The 16,827-nt window shown below is 50.2% G+C and overlaps 1 protein-coding gene across 5 annotated transcripts in view; it reads left to right on the forward strand.

Moving 5' to 3' along the window:
• The window catches only part of ANGPT4 (angiopoietin 4), a 35,428-nt gene extending 26,424 nt beyond the window's left edge, over window positions 1–9,004 (forward strand). For 2 of the 5 annotated variants that reach the window (XM_072943960.1, XM_072943965.1), the window contains exons 7-9: window positions 136–302; window positions 5,041–5,171; window positions 6,144–9,004. In XM_072943960.1, coding sequence (XP_072800061.1) covers window positions 136–302; window positions 5,041–5,171; window positions 6,144–6,304 — 459 coding nt within the window. In that variant the 3' untranslated portion in view covers window positions 6,305–9,004. The other 3 variants (XM_072943962.1, XM_072943961.1, XM_072943963.1) reach the window with 3 other exon arrangements.
• Window positions 9,005–16,827: the final 7,823 nt, after the last annotated feature.

A 16,827-nucleotide genomic window follows, 5' to 3' on the forward strand; every position in this document is an offset into this window, starting at 1 on the left:
GTACTTTATGAACTTGGTCATTAGGCAAAATGGTTTGGGGTAAGTGTCCCTGGAGCCTGACTCAACCCAACTCCTTAACCAGAGGCATAGCCTCCTCCTTGGCATGCAGCCTACCCCCATTCTCCCCTTCCCTAGGGCTTTGGCAACCCAGCCGGGGAGCACTGGCTAGGCAATGAGGTGGTGCACCAGCTCACCAACAAGGCAGCCTACTCTCTGCGCGTGGAGCTGCAAGACTGGGATGGCAACGAGGCCTACGCCCAGTATGAGCATTTCCAGCTGGGCAGCGAGGGGCAGCTGTACAGGTGGGCTTGGGGCCCAGGCTGGTGGGTGGGCTGGGGTGCCTGGGCTAGTGGCCACAGAGTCTGCACCAGGGGTCAGTCCCTGGGCGTCTCCTGTTTCGCCATCTGTCCCCCATTTGGGTGCACGTCACAGGATCTGGAGGCAGCTGGTTAGCACTCAGCACATCCCGGCCACTGGGTAGGGTAGAGAGAATGTCACAGATGCTGCCATCCCGGGAGCAGGAAGGGGCTTTCAAAGGTCAGTCACCCCAAGTGGGTCATTTTACAAAGGCCCAGAAGCGGGGAGGTGACTTTCCCAGCCTGTCCGATGCTGTGGAGTGAGGCAGAAACGTCCCAGGGCTGGCAACTGGGGGACCCAGGATCATTCTGATTCTGCTCCCACTCGCTTTGTAAACTCAGGCGAGTCAGGTGGGCTTCTCTGTACCTCTGCTTCTTAACTGCAGGATGAGCTTAAATACAGCATATTATAAAATCATCAGGGTGTCCCATCCCTCCCTCAGCCTGGTTCTTGGCTCTGTTTAGGAAAAGGAATGAGCATTTATTGAGCATCTACTGTGTTCCAGGCACATGACTCCATTTAATCCTCCTCACAGCCTTCTGAGGTAAGCATTGCTGGACCTGTATTAGCCATGTGGAAACCGAGACACAAAGCACAGAGCTTAAGTCCCCTGCCTGAAGTTACAAGTTAGGTAGGGCCTGGTTTTGAACTCAGTTTTGCTGCCAAAAACTCATGGTGTTTCTCCTACATGAAGTTGCCTCTCTGAGAAACTCAAGGACTTGAAGATAAGCTATCTTGGAGCCAGGACAGAATTGAATTCATAGGCTCATGCTCCAGGATCTCAAAGGACCTAATATGTTATCTGGTTCTTCATGTGATGCTAGAATCTCCTCCACAGCCACAGTCATCATCCAGCCATGCTGGAATGCCTCCACTGATGGGGAGGTCACCTCTTCCCAAAGAATCTCTGATGACTCTCTGTCCCCCTGCACTGTATGCCTAACTCTACATCTGAGGGCCTCAGGTGATGTGCCCCCAACTCTTCTCCTCTGTTATATGCCCTGGTTCCTCTAGCTATGTGGTTCTGACATCCTTCCTTATGGGACCCACCCAAATCTGATAATATTCCTCTTTAAAGTGGAGGTCCAGAGATGAATGAAATGTCCCTGATTTAGGCTAGGCAGGGCTGAGGTGGAGACCCACCCGACTCCTCAAACTGATCAGTGAGTAGCCACAACACCCTGCTGACTCCTATTTTTTAAGCCACTGACCACCAGAGCCAAAGCTTAAGTCCTAACTGCGTCCCTATCTCCCTGAGTGACTCTGAGCAAGTCCCTTCACCTTCTCACCTGCAAAATGGGTGTCCTGGCTGTACCCACCTCATTCGAAGTGTTGTGAAGCTTGAATGAGATATTACACATACAGCATTAATGGTGGCACTTAGTAAATATCCAGCAAATAACATAATTACTGTCCCTGAGCCAGCTCTTCACACACTTGGCTGGCCTACTCTGTGTGAGTTCACTGCTGTTCCCATCCCTAGTGCCTGGGACATGGTAAGTGCATCACGGGAAGCTAGGGGAGCCTCCCAAGTCTTTCCTACACACAAAACAGTTAAGCCTCATCTCCATGACCCAATTCTTGGGTGGCAGCTTCTGGGACCCTAAGTCCAGGATCTGCCATTTTTCTTGTGAAAGAAGGATCAGGAGAAGCATCTCATGGCACTAAAGCACATGGCCCTGGATCCAGACTGCCGAGGTATGACTCCTGATCCTTATGACCTGTGGGATTCTTGACCTTAGAAAAAGACCTTAGAGTTAGTTAACCTCCCTGTGCCTCAGTTTCCTCATCAATAAAACATAATATATATGCCAGAATTGACATAATCTTTGGAAAAATACCTAGCATATGGTTAAAATTAAATAAATGTTGGAGATATACAAACAATATATTCAAAGACAGAAATAAAATATTCCTGCATCTATGTATATCTCTGTTATATATGTCCATTTATACAAACATATACATGTATGTTAACTTTAGAATCCCTTGCCTTGCTCTCCTATGTGAATTTCACACACTGCCTCTGGCTTTTTATCTGAGCCATGGAGAGCTCCCTGCCCATGATTCCGGACTGTTATGCGCAGGCCTCAAGGGATCCACAACTACTTGACCTTCTGCAGAGCCCTAAATAATAACAGTATACTGAACACTTGCCCTGTGCCAGGCATGGGCTGGCTCTGTTCATTTGGGAAAGAATTAGACCTGCTCTCTACCCCTCAAAGTTGTTCATCATCCAGTGTGTCCTGTCTGTCTGGGGGTATGTCTCCAGTAATCCCACACCCCCAGGAAGATGGGAGCTGCCTAAGAGGAAAGCAGAGGGGCACAGAGATGCTTGTGCAATCAGAGAGGGCTCCCTGGAAGAGGTGATGAAGAGTAGGCATTCTACAGACAGAGAAGATAGGGAGGACATCCCAGGCAGCAGGTATGTTCTGGAAAAAGGCAGAGAGTTGATATCCAGCTGACTACAGAATCCCCAAACCTGAGCAAGGCTCTTTCCAGGGCTGCTGGGATTATAAGGAAGAGACCCTGCTCTTTCAGGAAAAGCTTGGAAGATCCTGGAAAACACGGGGCAGGGCTGGAAACTGCCAGAGAAGGATCAAGGGGAGAGTGACAGAAGCAGATGCTGGTCCTTGCACCCCCACCATACAGAGTGGTGAGTGCCTGGTGAGGTGGGGAGGATCCGCATAGGAAGCCCAGAGGCGGCGAGACATGGCGGTCAGCAGCTGGGCATGGGCGTCAGAGTGGGCGGGGCACCTTGATTTTCAGACCCAAGGATGGGGGCCCTCTGGAGCCCAGCTGGGGTACATGCATAAGCCTGCAGAGAGGTGGTCCATGGGGAGGGGTGGAAGAGGCACAGACAAGGGACAGGCCTTGTGTGTAGTGACACAAGCAGACACACACCACCCAGACATGTGTGCAGAAGTGCCTCAGAGAAGCCCTCGAGGTAAACATACACAATCCCAGGCACAAAGACAGATTCCAGAGCACACACTCAGACTCACCGTAGATGCTGCAGCACAAACTCGAAGCATGTGCACACATTACACACGCTGGCACAAAGACTCGTATTGAAACGCTCGCTACTACAGACACACAGACTCCTGCACAGATCCATGGACTCATGGAAAACACACCTGGGTGTCTGACTTAGGGATGCTCAGAGACTCGTGTGCAGTTTGGGTTCCCCAGGCCTGAGCCATGCATCTGATCAAAGTGCATCTGAACAATGAGTCAAGTGGGATTTCCCAGCCCATGACTTGAGGGTCCCGGAGATCATAGGTCCCCATTCCAGCTCCCAGAGGGGAGGGGAAGAGAGACAGAGACCATGGGTGGGAGGTGCAGGGACTGAGCTAGGCCATATGTTCAGGCCCCATGTTCCTTCTGGATCCCTCTGGGAACATCTCCCAGGCCTTGCCCCGGGGAACCAGAGCTTCCCTGAGCTGCCTGGCCTGGCTGCATCTGGTGTTCACTTGCCTTTACCTGTAGGATTTTTTTTTTAATGGAAGTACTAGGGATTGAACCCAGAACCATGTGCATGTGCTCTACCACTGAGCTATACTCCCCACTCCCCTGCCTACAAGACCTTCTTGATTGCTCCCAAATGGGCTCCTACCTTGACTGCCAGAGCAGCCCCTCCCCTGCTCCAAGCACCCAACACTCTCTCCAGCCAGGATCAGTGGGAGCCTGTGCCAGCCACGTGCCACAGGGTGGGAACACAGGAGTAGGACAAATAACAAGCACTGAATGCACTGGGCACTTACCGTGTGCCAGCACTACTCTGCGCTCATCACACGCTGAGGTCATCCAATCACAATGACCGAATGAGGGCATCACTGTTAATATACTATTACCATTTGAACAGATGAAGAAACTGAAGCTGCGCTGCAAAGCAATCTGCCCGAGGCCACGCCGCTGATAAGCGGCAGAGCTGGGATTTGAATCCAGGCATTTTGCCTCCAGAGCTCACGGTCCTAATCACCACACAACCACCATGGCCTCATAGCTTGACAAGGAAATCTAAACCTTCCCCAACCAGCTGCAGAGGTGGAAGTCACGAGGCTGGGGGTGCCTCAGGGCTCCGATCCATGTGGGCTAATGTAGTAAAGGAAGGCTTCCTGGAGGAGGTGGGTGGACATGAGGAGGTGTGATGGGGCTGGCTGTAGGATGGTCAGCTGGGAAGGAAAATGCGCACAGCTTCTGAGTCAGACCAGACAGGACTGGGATCTGGCTCTCATCCCCATTCGTTCTGAGACCTCGGGCAGGCTCCTGTGGCTCCTGGGACCTCTATTTCCTCTTCTGTAAAGTGGAAGTCATAGGGTATGGTGAGGATTAAATGAGAATGAGTTAATCCATGGAAAGCACTTTAAACAATGCCTGGCACATAGTAGATCTTCAAAAAAAAAATAACTTTAGCCATTGTCCTCATTATTATTATTATTATCATGATCATTCTCACAACTGTCCAAGACTTGGATTCGGCGAGCTGAGGGAGGCTTGGCACATGGTGGGTGCTCTGTCCCTGGGAAGCAGCAGACTGGGGGGCAATCCAGGAGGGGAGACGGCTCAGCACCCCAGGCTGGGGCTCCCCTTCCCAGAAGAACTGGAAGGGAGCCGCTTCCTCAAACAGCCCCGACCTGACTCTGGGCCCCTGTCCCATCACCACCTCCGGGTGGCCTCCAGGCTTTCTCTGAGCGGGTACAGCGGCTCGGCGGGGCGCCAGAGCAGCCTGGTCCTGCAGGGCACCAACTTCAGCACCCGAGACGCAGACAACGACAACTGCCTCTGCAAGTGCGCCCAGATGCTGTCCGGAGGTGGGTGGGCGGCAGGGTGAGGCCCCACCTCCCCACAGGTTCACCTGGCTAGACACCCCTGTTCCCTCCCTACTCAGGTCCTCATGCAGCCAGATGCCGTCAGGAAGTGGGTGCAGATTGGGGTCTCACCTGCCCACAGGCTGGTCTGGCTGTGCCTCATCCACATCAGGTCCTTGAGGTGCCTTCCAGGGTCTCACCTCCTCCTAAAGCTGCCACCACCAGGTCTCCTCTGAGACCAGACTAGAGGAGCACTGAAGGTGGGGCCCAGGGTGCAACCTAAGGAGACATAGTGCCTGATCAGTCCCAACCCCAGGCCTGACACTTCCTCCCCACCCCCTACACCCCAAGCCAAGCAGGAACAGGATGAGGAAGACCTGGGTGTGGGGCAGAGGGGCAAATGCCCACCAACACTGGCTCAGGTAGTGTTTTTTGCAAGGAGAGGGGTCAGAGAAGGGGAGATGGGGATGAGTGGGAGACAGAGACAGAATGGGAGGGACAGAGATGGGAGGAGACCTCCGGAGACACAGTGACGGGGACAGATGGAGGCGAGAGAGACACCAGGAGTGACAGACAGAGCGATGGACACAGAGCTACACAGGGACAGAAGTGCAGAGGGAAAGATGGAGAGAGATGCAGACCACGGAAACACAGGTGGACACAGTATGTGAAAGAGAGACCAGAAAGGCAGGGCAACGGAGAACAAAGAGAGACAGAGACATCAGAGAAAGACACTCAGAGAGACAGACACAAGCACGGAGCTCATCAGAACGCTGCCCTCCAGAGACCCCATGCAGAACAGAGGGTCTGGGAGCTTCCCTTCCCTCCAGGCCTGGTCCCACCCAGGCCCATCTCCAGCTAGCTGGCTTCCCAGAGAAGCCAACAGCCCTGATTAAATCTTTGGGGTAGGGGGCTGCCCTCACCTCACTGGCTGGGCCCCCGCCTCCCCAAAGCCTCTTTCTCCTCCTTCACCAGGGTGGTGGTTTGACGCCTGCGGCCTCTCAAACCTCAACGGTATCTACTACCCGGCTCGCCACCACGTGCGCAAGCTCAACGGCATCCGCTGGCACTACTTCCAGGGCCCCAGCTACTCGCTGCGCGCCACTCGCATGATGGTGCGTCCCACGGGCATCTAAGGAGCGGCGGCGCCTGGAGGCTGGACTCTCAAGAGGACCTGGACACGGTATCGTCTGGACAAGACAGACCCAAATACAGGACACAGTGCCAGGACCTTGTCCTGAACACCCTGGCTCCCCTGAGCCAGCCCTCCTTGCCCCAGGAGTCCGGGAGAGTCACCTGCCTCCCTATTCCCCTCAAGTTGTGAAACGGCAGGTGTTGGGGGGGGTTCCTGCCTCTATAGTATCCCTCTTGCCCCTTCCCTCCTGTCTCCTGCAGGGACCTCCTGCCAGCTTGAGGGTTGCAGTACCCTGAATGAGCTGAGAACAGACTTAACTGGGCTCCGCGAAGGAATACATGACTTGTGATGGAATTTCAGGCAGGTGGGAAGGCATTTATGGGCATGAAACTACCCAGATGTAGGCCCAGATTCTGTCCCCCTTTTGTTGGGCAGGCCATCTTGTGTTTCAACCTTTCTCAGCTTTGAGAGGTCCTTGGACTTTCTCTTCGAGACTGAAGGAGCTGCATCCACCCCACAATGGGAATCATTATTTCCACCCTCACTGTCTGCCAGTCCCTGGCGCCAGCGTCTAAAGCTCAGACCTGGTTCCTCAGGGGCTCCAAGAGATCTAAGAGGGATTCCTTTACCCCCCAGAATGTCCTAGAATGTGTTCCAGACAGAATAACTAGAACTCCCCTCTAAAAGTACCCAGGGTCAAGGGAGGGAAACACCAGGTTAATCAATGTGAACAGGCATTCTCAGCTGCAAGACTTGTCAGAGCCATTAATGTGGTCATGTGCTTTGTGACTTACCCATGAAGGGGCTAGAGTGGGCAGCTTTCCCCAGCTTTGCTTATTTGAAAATGGGGGCTGTTTATCCCAGAGTATCTCTCAGGGCTGTGGATACCCTTGGAAATAGCTAGTCTTCGCGTGTCATGAGCTGGAACCCCGGGTTCACATCCCCACCCACAGCTGCACTCACCATTTCTAGCTGCAATGGCCACGGTGATGTTCTCAAACAGCCTCTAAAAACAACTGGAAGAAATCTTTGGGTTAAAGCAGACACACATCATCCCTGAAGAAGGGTCTAGAACTAAGTTTCCTGTCTGTGCTAGGGGCTGTTGTCCTCCAAGGCTCCTCTGGCCCCAGGAAGCCAGATCTCTGCCTGGGGTCTGCCCTCAGCACTTCCTCGAACTTCCTGAGTCCCAGCTCAAGTTCAAGGACTGTTGGGGACATCCACTCTGCCTTGAGCAGGACGCCAATCCCTGGGTCCAGATCCTTCCTGTCTCCAGGCTAGAACCCCTAACGTGCTCCTGCCTCACCCAACAGTGATGCTATAGCTGAGGTCCACGGAGACTGGGCCTTTGCTGAGTCTGGGAAACCAGGGGCTCCTCACGAGCTTCCTTCAGATGATAGGGGCAGAGAGGAACCACACAGCCACGCTGCCACCCACTTCCATTACTGTGTCACCCTCCTCAGTCCTGGTGAGGCCACCATAGTCCTGTCACCTTCAGCCAACACACGGGCCCAGCCAGGACCGACTTGCCCCACCACCAGGATGTGCCTCTCTATTAAGAACACTTTCTCCTGGATAAGGCTATGGGGTGGAAATGAGGCACATTTGTCCTGCCTGGCTCTGCCCGAGCCCCTGAGTAAACCTAGCACAGATTAACGCTGACCTCCTTCTGGGAAACCAAAGGATGTGACTGCTGTTGGTGACATTTCAGGTAGGAGGGAAAAATACTTAGGGGCAGGTTGCTACCCAAAAGGCTGATAAGGCTTTACCCAGCATTTGCTGGGTGGGCCTTTATTTAGCATCTACTGTGTGCAGTGTGATGCTGTAGGCAGGACTTTGAAGTCAAACAGACCTGCTCCAGCTCTTGAACTTGAAGCCTGGGGCTCAGCCTCTCAAGGCCTCAATTGTCTTATCTGTCGAATGGAGACAGTGGTACGCCCCCGTTGCTGCACTGGGCCAAGGAGGAAGTGAGACCATGCATTTCACCTTCTTAGCAGAGCCTGGCATGAAGCAGATGCCTAATAAATGTTACTTCCCTAAGGGGTGAATGGGGTGGAGAAGTTGGCCCCCTAGTACAGGCCAGCCCTTCTCCTGGACCCAGGGGAGGTAAGCGTTTTATTTTGGCAAACATCTACAGTATTTATTTTTGTACTGCAAGTATACAGAGCAGCGCTGTGAGCGCCAGGGACAGAACTCCTCTGGGTGGGGTGAAGGCCCCAATCCGTCTCTGCACCCCCATTGTCTACAAAGGCCAAGAAGCTGATTTGGGTGACCCTCACACACCTGTTCTTAAAAATATTCATCCTTCCATCTTACTTTCCCTCCTTCTCCATGCCAGGACTCTCAAATGCAAGGGATAGAAACCTTACCCTAAGGAATGGATTGATTCATGTACAGGAAGTCTAGGGGTGGTTTCAGGTGTGGTTAGATCCAGGTCCTCAAATGATGTGGCCCTCCCCACCTCTCAGCCCTGCTATCCATCATGTTGACCTCATTCTCCATCAGGTTCTCTGCCAACAGATGGTTCTAGCAGCCCCAGGCTCATGTCCTGCCTGCTCAGCATCCCTAAGACAGAAAGCTTCTTTGTCCCAGTGATTCCATCAAAGGCATGATTCTTTCCAGCCAGGATTGGTCCTGTGTCCATCCCTGTGCTTATCACTGTGATTCTGGTTGACCAGGCAAGAACAAGTGTTCACTTTTTCTCCTTCCGTCTCTCTTATGTCTATCTCTGCCCTCCTCCCAGCCTCCCTGCTCCGGAGGCCTGGCCCTAGGCTCCAGCTATTTCCTAGCTTGCCCCAGACTATCAAGGACACCACTGTGTCATGCCCAGAGATGTCAGACCAATTCATAGTCCGAGCTCTGTCCCTGGGATAGAGCCTCTGGCCCCCTCTAAGCCTCCATTTCCCATCTGTAAAATAAGGACGGAGCACCTGCAGACTCTAAAAGACAGCGACGCTGACTCACGATGGCTGCAGACACAGCTAAAGGATTCTGGGTGCACAGGGCCCTAGGAAGCATGGCTGGTGTGGCCTTGGCCCTGGCTGGTTCTCCTGGAGGCCACCACTTGCAGGAACTGGCTTCTGGGGTACCTGCATCTGCAGGTTCCTATGTAGAATACTTGTCACTTCTCCCTGCATCAGACCAGTGTTCTCATTTTAGTGATGAAGAAATTAGAGATCAGAGAGGGAAAGGGTTTCATCCAAGCAGCACAGCCAATTAGCATCTCCAGTGCACTTACATCTATCAGCTGCCTCCCTTGTCCACAGCTTTTTGGAGGCATCTTGGCACTGACCACAAAAATGCTGGAGTGCTGTCCCCTCCATTTATATCTAGGGCTGAAGGAACTTTCTGGAAAGTTTCCCAAGGCCAATCTGTCTTTCCCACTGGCACTTGGTAGGTCTCAATTGGAGCCAGGCAGGCAGAACACATTGTTCTCAAGATCTCTGCATGTTCCCAGAAAAGAAAATTTCTACTCTGGGGGGGAGAACTCACTGTGCACACCCCAGAAACAACAACCCAACAATAGGGTGGGAGGTGGCCCTTTGTAGAGGGTAGGGCAACCACCAGCATTAGGTTGGTTTGTCTTGGTGGCAAGGGGATTTGACACCTTTTCCAGACTTTCCTGCCCCTCAGTATCCATGTGGGCCTTAACCTCTCCCATTAAAGATGCTTCAGAAAGCTAACAGGTTGCCTTGGCAACAAAAGCATCAGCATATTTTGATGGACCATCCCTATGGAGAATGGAGTCTGGTCCTCCACGTCCAGCAAAAATATTACTTTCTTTTGTTTACGTGGGATGGCACTGCTGAGGGCATGTGTCCTGTAAGCTGATGTGTATGTCCTGAGCGTGGGGGAATCCAGTGGCCTTTAGCATCCAATATATTCCTGCCTTCTCCTGTGAGACCTCTCTGAGCCTCACTTCCCCATCTGCACAATGGGGAGATTGAGAGCTAGTCATGGAGAAGTCACGCAAGTTCAATGCAGTGGTAGACCCAGGCCTGGCATATTCACATATTTATTCGTTCATAAACGTATTTATTCATTCACATCGCAAGGGTGTACTGAGGACCTGCTGAGTGATCTGGAGGGAACAGCAAACAAGACAGACAGAAGACCACAGTTCTGAAATCAAAGTGCTTAACAGGCTAGAAGGAGACACTCACTAAAATCAAATTTTTAAAAAATTTTAACTAAATTGACTAATTAATTAATATATTATAAATGAAGAAAATAAACAGGAGGTACAGATAAAAGATTTCAGAGGGTCCAACTAAGCAGGGTGATCAGGGATAGCCTCTCTGAAGAGGGACACTCAAGTTGAGGACTAAAGATGAGAAAGGGGCAGCCAGGTGAGGAGCTGTGGGAATAGTATGTCCATTAGAGGGAACAGTAAGTGCAAAGGCCCTGAGGTGGTTGCAAGGAACTAGAAGGTGGCCAGAGTGGCTGGAGCACAGTGAGCCAGGGAGAGAGTGGTGGGAGGTGTCCGTAAGCACCTCTGTCAGTGATGAGCTTTCCCCCAGTGCCTATCAAGGACTGGAGCCAGCATCACTCTGCCTGAGTTGCTGTGGAGCTGGGGCAAGTTCCTGCCTTCTCTGGACCTCAGTTTCCCAATCTGTAAAGTGCAAGAGAGGGATCACCACCTTCTGAAAGTCATCCAGATCCAGTTATGGTATAAATATGGGTCAAGAGCCTATTGTGTCCACTGCCTCTGAGCTCTGGGCCACCAAGGGAGTTAGAAGGCGGAAGAGAAAATAAAAAACTTGCCCTCGGGCCAAGTGGGAGTTAGCAGTGTCTCCTCCACCAGGTCAGCCTGGGGGCTTGGGCAGGATAGCGGGGATTCACTGCATGCCCCCTCTGTTTTATTTCTACATGCACCATTTCTGAATTCCAGCAGTTTCTATTATTACCCCCATTTTACAAATGTGAAAACTGAGGCTCAGAAGCAAAGTGTGTTACCTGAAGTTACTCAGTGAATACAGGCTAAGCTCCTATGGCATAAAGACCCCAAAACTCAGTAGGTTAAATCTTTCTCTTCCACACGAGTCTGGAGTGGTGCCGTCCACGCCTGGTGGGTGACACTGCCATCCTTGACCACTGCCTTCCCCTCTGGGGCCAGGACAACTGTTCCCAAAAGTGACATTTTCCAACTGGCAGGAAGGGAAACAGGAGAGCTGGCACTGCATCCCCTCCAGCACCTCCTTTTTCACCCTGGCCTCATCTTTTGCCTGGAAGATCCTAACAGCCTCCCTAAAGGGCCCCATCTCCAGGTCTGCTCATTCCTGGCCTATAATCATGACACTTCCCCTGCTTGGAGCCTTCAGTGGTTCCCCAGCACCCTGAGCTCAGCCTGCCAGCAGGATTCTTCATAACTGGTTCAACCCTTCTCCAGCTCCACCCCTACTGAAGTTCTTAAACTGGAGATTAGAGGCTTCGGGCTGAAGCATTCCTTTTGAAGAAAGGGTCCCAGATGGCCATCAGTTGTCCTGGAAGAACTGTCCATTTTTGCCCTTTATGTCTCTGTGGCATTGAAAGCAGGGCCCAGCATGCAACAAATGCTCTCTCTAAGTAACACATTTTATTGGTTCAGCCCTCTAGCTCTGCAGAGAGCTGGGTCCCTGGCCCCACTTCTGCCCCTTTCAAGGATAATACTAGAGCCTTCAAAACCCCCATGACGGCTTTGTAAATTGCAAGGCCCCCAGGACAGGGCCTGTGCACAGCAAGCCCTCTGTCATGCTCTCTCCAATTACTTCTCTGTGCCAGGCAGAACTTCCCCAGGAAGAACTTCCCTTAGAATATCCCGGGAAGCCCTATAATGCCATTCTGCAATAAATGCTATTATCATCTCCTCCTTTCACAGATGGGGAAACTGAGGCCCAGAGAAGCCAAGTCATTTGACCAAAGTGACACAGTTAGGGGTTGTGGAGCCGGCTTTGGACCCAAGTCACCTGCTCCAGAGCGTGTTCACCTTGACTTTATGTTCCCAGCAACCAAGGTTAAAGGAAAATAAATAAATACCTAAGCAGTCCCTGAGTTCAAGCTAGGAAGCGGTTGAAGCACAGAGGAAGATAAAGGCCCACTGTCTGCACTGCATCCTCCTGGGACAGGGACAGGCGCTTCCTTCCTGCTTCTAACTTCCTGGCTCCTCTGCCCTGGCTTCGGAACACATGACCACAACCCCGCCACCCATCCCTGAGTAGGATTTAGCTTTTTTCCTTCTCAGCGTTCTTAACTTTCCTGCCCCGGCACTGGGCCCTGGACAGGGGAGGCACAGGGATAGGACACATTTGTCAATCCTAATCTGGGGAGCAATGGGGGGCTATGGCAGCCCAAGAACCCCCTAGCTGGCTGAGGGCCCCCCTCAGTCTGGAAGACATGTCAGGACCACAGTCACCCAGGCCTGGCTCTGTCTACAAATCACAGGGGACTGGACCCCTTTCCTCTCCAGACCTCAGTCTCCTCATCTGTAAAATGGGAGTGAGCAGTCTAGCTCTACTTGCTTCACAGAGTTGCCATGAGACTCAAGTAAGATGGTCTCCTCCCTCAAAAAATCTTTACTGAGTACCTACTATGTGCCAGCAACTGTGCTAGGCATTCCAGACACAGCCATGAACAAGACAAGCAAATACCTACTCTAAGGTCCCTATAGTCTAGGGTGAGTGGGAGGAGACAGAAATTCAATAGAAATTAACCAAACAACAAAACGTATAGTGAGTATGATAGGGGACCTAGACGGTGCTGTTTGAGCAAGGATGTCAACTTAGGGAAGCCATCCTTGAAGGACAAAGAGGAGTTCAGTGAAGAAGGAAAAGGGTTCCAAGCAGCGGGAGCAGCACATGCAAAGTCCTGGGGGCTGGCTCGGGGGAAAGTTTCAGAGCATTCAGGAAGGGGAAGAGGCCAGAGCTCTGATAGAGGCAGAGGTAGGCTGGGCCTTGAATGCCAGACTGAGAAGAGGACACAGGAAGAAATGACCTAAAGCGAAGGAAGCCAGGACCATGAGGGAACCCAGAGCCCACAGGCTTTCCCAATCCTCCAGTGCGAGCATGGAACCTTGAGCAAGTTGCTTCCCCTCTCAGAGCCTGGGTTTTCACTCCCAATGAAAGAGGGATCACCATACCTATTTTGCCAAGGTTTTTGCAGATTAGAGAAAATCGATCTACTGCATGTAAAAGACCTGTCCGAGTACAAGAGACTTCTCCGTAGATGATGACCACTGTTCCTCTCAGCACAGCCATGGAGTTTCTGGGTTTTCCCATTATTTCCTGTTTCTGGAATATCTGCCATTGCTGAAACTTGGTAGCAGACAAGTTGGAGTGAACTCCAAAGGTTTTAGGGAAAATTTATCTGAGAGCAGCCAACCCATGCGTTTGCTCTTTTCCCATCATTTGAGAAAGGACCCCAGGGTTCCACAGGAACCTAGTTTGAGAATAATAACCCAAGAGACCGGTAAAGGAGGATCTAACAAACCTGACATCTGTGCAACAGGTTCTGATGACGATAATAATAGCCAAAGAGTATAGGACGTATTAGCCCCTAACTGGAAACAGCAAGAGGAAATTGGATAAATAGTGGTAAATTCATACCATGGAAGGGAGGAGTATGCACTGGGAAGGGGGACTCGGGCAGCTTTTAGGGTGCTAGGAATGTTTGTTTCTTGACCTGGGTGAGAGTTACATACATGTGTTTTGTTTCATCAAGAATTCATCAAGCTGTACCTCTATTTGTGCATTTTTTTCTCTATGTAGTTTTCTTTGTAGGGATGGAGGGAGGGGGATTATACATACGCAAATATACTGTAAACACAAAGAAGGCTAATTGGGGGAAAATAAGAGTTTAGAGAGGAATTTGGCAACAGGTAGAAAAATTATGTATGCTTTTACCCTTTGACACAGTAATCCTCATTTCTAGGAATCTGCCTTGAATCTACATAAACTATGAACAAGCCTTGCTTGTGTTAAACAAAGATTGGAATCAACCCAAATGAATCAACTAAGAAACATTTATTTCTGTCTATCAAACTAACACAATCTCTGGCAAAACACAACCACTGTGTGTTTTATTTTGATCATGGATTCTGGAGGTCGGGAACCCAGACAAGATACTGCAAGATGGGTGGTCTCTACTCCATGAGGGCTCAGCCTCAGCTGGAAGACCTAAATGGGTGGAGGTGTCCGGATGTTGAAGTGAAGCTAGGGGAGGGCTCAGAGAGGTAGGGATGAAATCATCTGGAGGCTTTATTTCTGTCACCTGGGCTGGGATGACTCAAAGGCTGGGCCTGGGCAGGACTACTGACTGGATCCCCCACACGTGATCTTTCCATGTGGCTCGGGCTTCCTCCCAATATGGAGGCTGGGTTCTAGGAGGACACGTCCTGACAGCAAGCATTCCAAATGGGGCCAACACGATTTGCAGGGCCCAATGCACAATGAAAATTCTGGGCCCTTTGTTCAAAGAGTAGGGAAAAAGTGCCAGTATTGGTGCTGAAATAAAGAGCTTTTTCCTTTTTTCTCATCTCTCGCTCAACTTATCATGGTGTTTTTTATTTACTACTAAATGTTGCTCTAAGTAAAGAAAAATTTAAATTTAAAATTATTAGCATGAATTTTACCATTCATCTCTATATGGTGCAATGACAGTTTTAAATGCCAATGTCAGAGCATGTAACTCAAATGTGGAATCACAAACTACATCACTGGTATTTCATAGCTCATACATTCTTACTGGGACAGTGGAAATGCTGCACCAAACTAACTGAATTGCTTTTATTTAAATTCTTGATATTCACACATTCTACCAACGCTCCCTACATCCTACTTACTGATGAAACAGGAAGGCTGAAAGGAAAGGAAACTATGGGGTTCCCTATCTTTCCTCTTCTTTCTACATCATCATTTTCAGGGTAAGTGGTTGGCGAATACAGGAAATAAAATGGAGAGGATAGGATATGATAAGGTTCCTTGGTTGTCCTTGTTTCTTGGAACAACATTACCTTTTTTTCTGTGACCAAAGAAACTTCAAGTTCTAACAGAAAGCACGTTCTCTCTGAGCTGTGCCCCTACTTACTCAATCATAGACATAACCTGCTCACCTCGTACTCATTTTGAGTCCCGCTGAATGTCCATGCCTTGTGGTTCACCAGCATTCTGTGCTCCTGGGGCGCCATGAACACTCCATGTGAATGGTGAACACCCCTATTGCATGTATCCCTTCTGCTCACGTGCATGATCCATTGCCCATTGGACTTCACTTCTGATACACAAGTTCAAAGATGAAATTTTAAGTTTCAAGATAATTGTTAAGAATTTCAAGATGTGATAGCAGAGCATTAAGGGAAGAGCCCGCTCCTTTTTTTTTTTCAGTAGCAGTGCTGGGGATTGAACCCAGGACCTCATGCATGCTAAGCATGCATTCTACCACTGAGCTATGCCCTCTCCCCTAGAGGAATCCTTCCGAGCGTGCAGCCCTACATACAAGGTAAGCTTGTTGTGGAAGCCAACGACAAACATCACAAATGCCTAAACCAACAGAATGGCAGGGAACTAGTACACACGTATCCTCTGCATGGACTCAGGCTCCATCGGACGTCATTTACACAAGTTTGAAGATATCATCATCAAGAATGTCCAGACTACAGCAGAGCATCAGCACAAGTGAGTGACCCTTCTGAAACTCACAGACAAAATCCCAGCCCTCTGAGACAGTATTAGTCTCTAAATTACACACGTGGAAACACTTATGGGTGGTGGATTATCTTGACTGTGGTGATGGTTTCACAAGTGTACACACATGTTAAAACTTAGCAAATGTTTTGCTCTAAATATGTGCAATTTATCATGTGTCAATTTTACTTCAATAAAGTTGGGTTTTGTTTTTTTTTTAAGATAGTAAACATTAGATAAGATATAAGTTGTTATTTTCTCTTGGTACCCAAAGCTCCTCAGACATAGCATCAGGCTGACATAGAGAATATCATGTGGAATTGAAGAAATACAGTATTTCATTTAATCCTCACAACTCAGCCAGCAATTGTCCCTGTTCTTTAAATGAGATAATGAGATGAAGTGACTTTCCGCCCTGCCCCCCACTCCTTAGAAAGCACATCACAAAGCTGTCATCATGGAGCCAGTGTGGCACAGGTGTGAGGATTAGCCATTGACGACCACAAATGATCCATGTGGTATGTATGTAGTATCGTTATTGATACCATTTAACTTTGGGGAGGAAGACAGTTAAACAGACTTGTTGGCATTTGGGGAAAGATAAACTGAGAGGCACCCCTGGAGAGGAGGGAAGGATATTCAAGAACAGGGGGCTTGCTATCAAAGGGACCTTCCTAGGGGGAGGGTATAATTCAGTGGTAGAGTATGTGCTTAGCATGCAAGAGGTCCTGGGTTCAATCCCCGGTACCTTCGTTAAAAAATAAGTGAATAAACCTAATTACCTGCCCCCCCCAAAAAAACAAATGAACAAAAAGAGACCCTTCTGGGGGACTCCTATCCCAAGGACCACAGGGTGGGAAAAGACATCAGC

Source organism: Vicugna pacos, chromosome 19, assembly GCF_048564905.1.
Source record: "Vicugna pacos chromosome 19, VicPac4, whole genome shotgun sequence".
Taxonomy (NCBI): Eukaryota; Metazoa; Chordata; class Mammalia; order Artiodactyla; family Camelidae; genus Vicugna; species Vicugna pacos.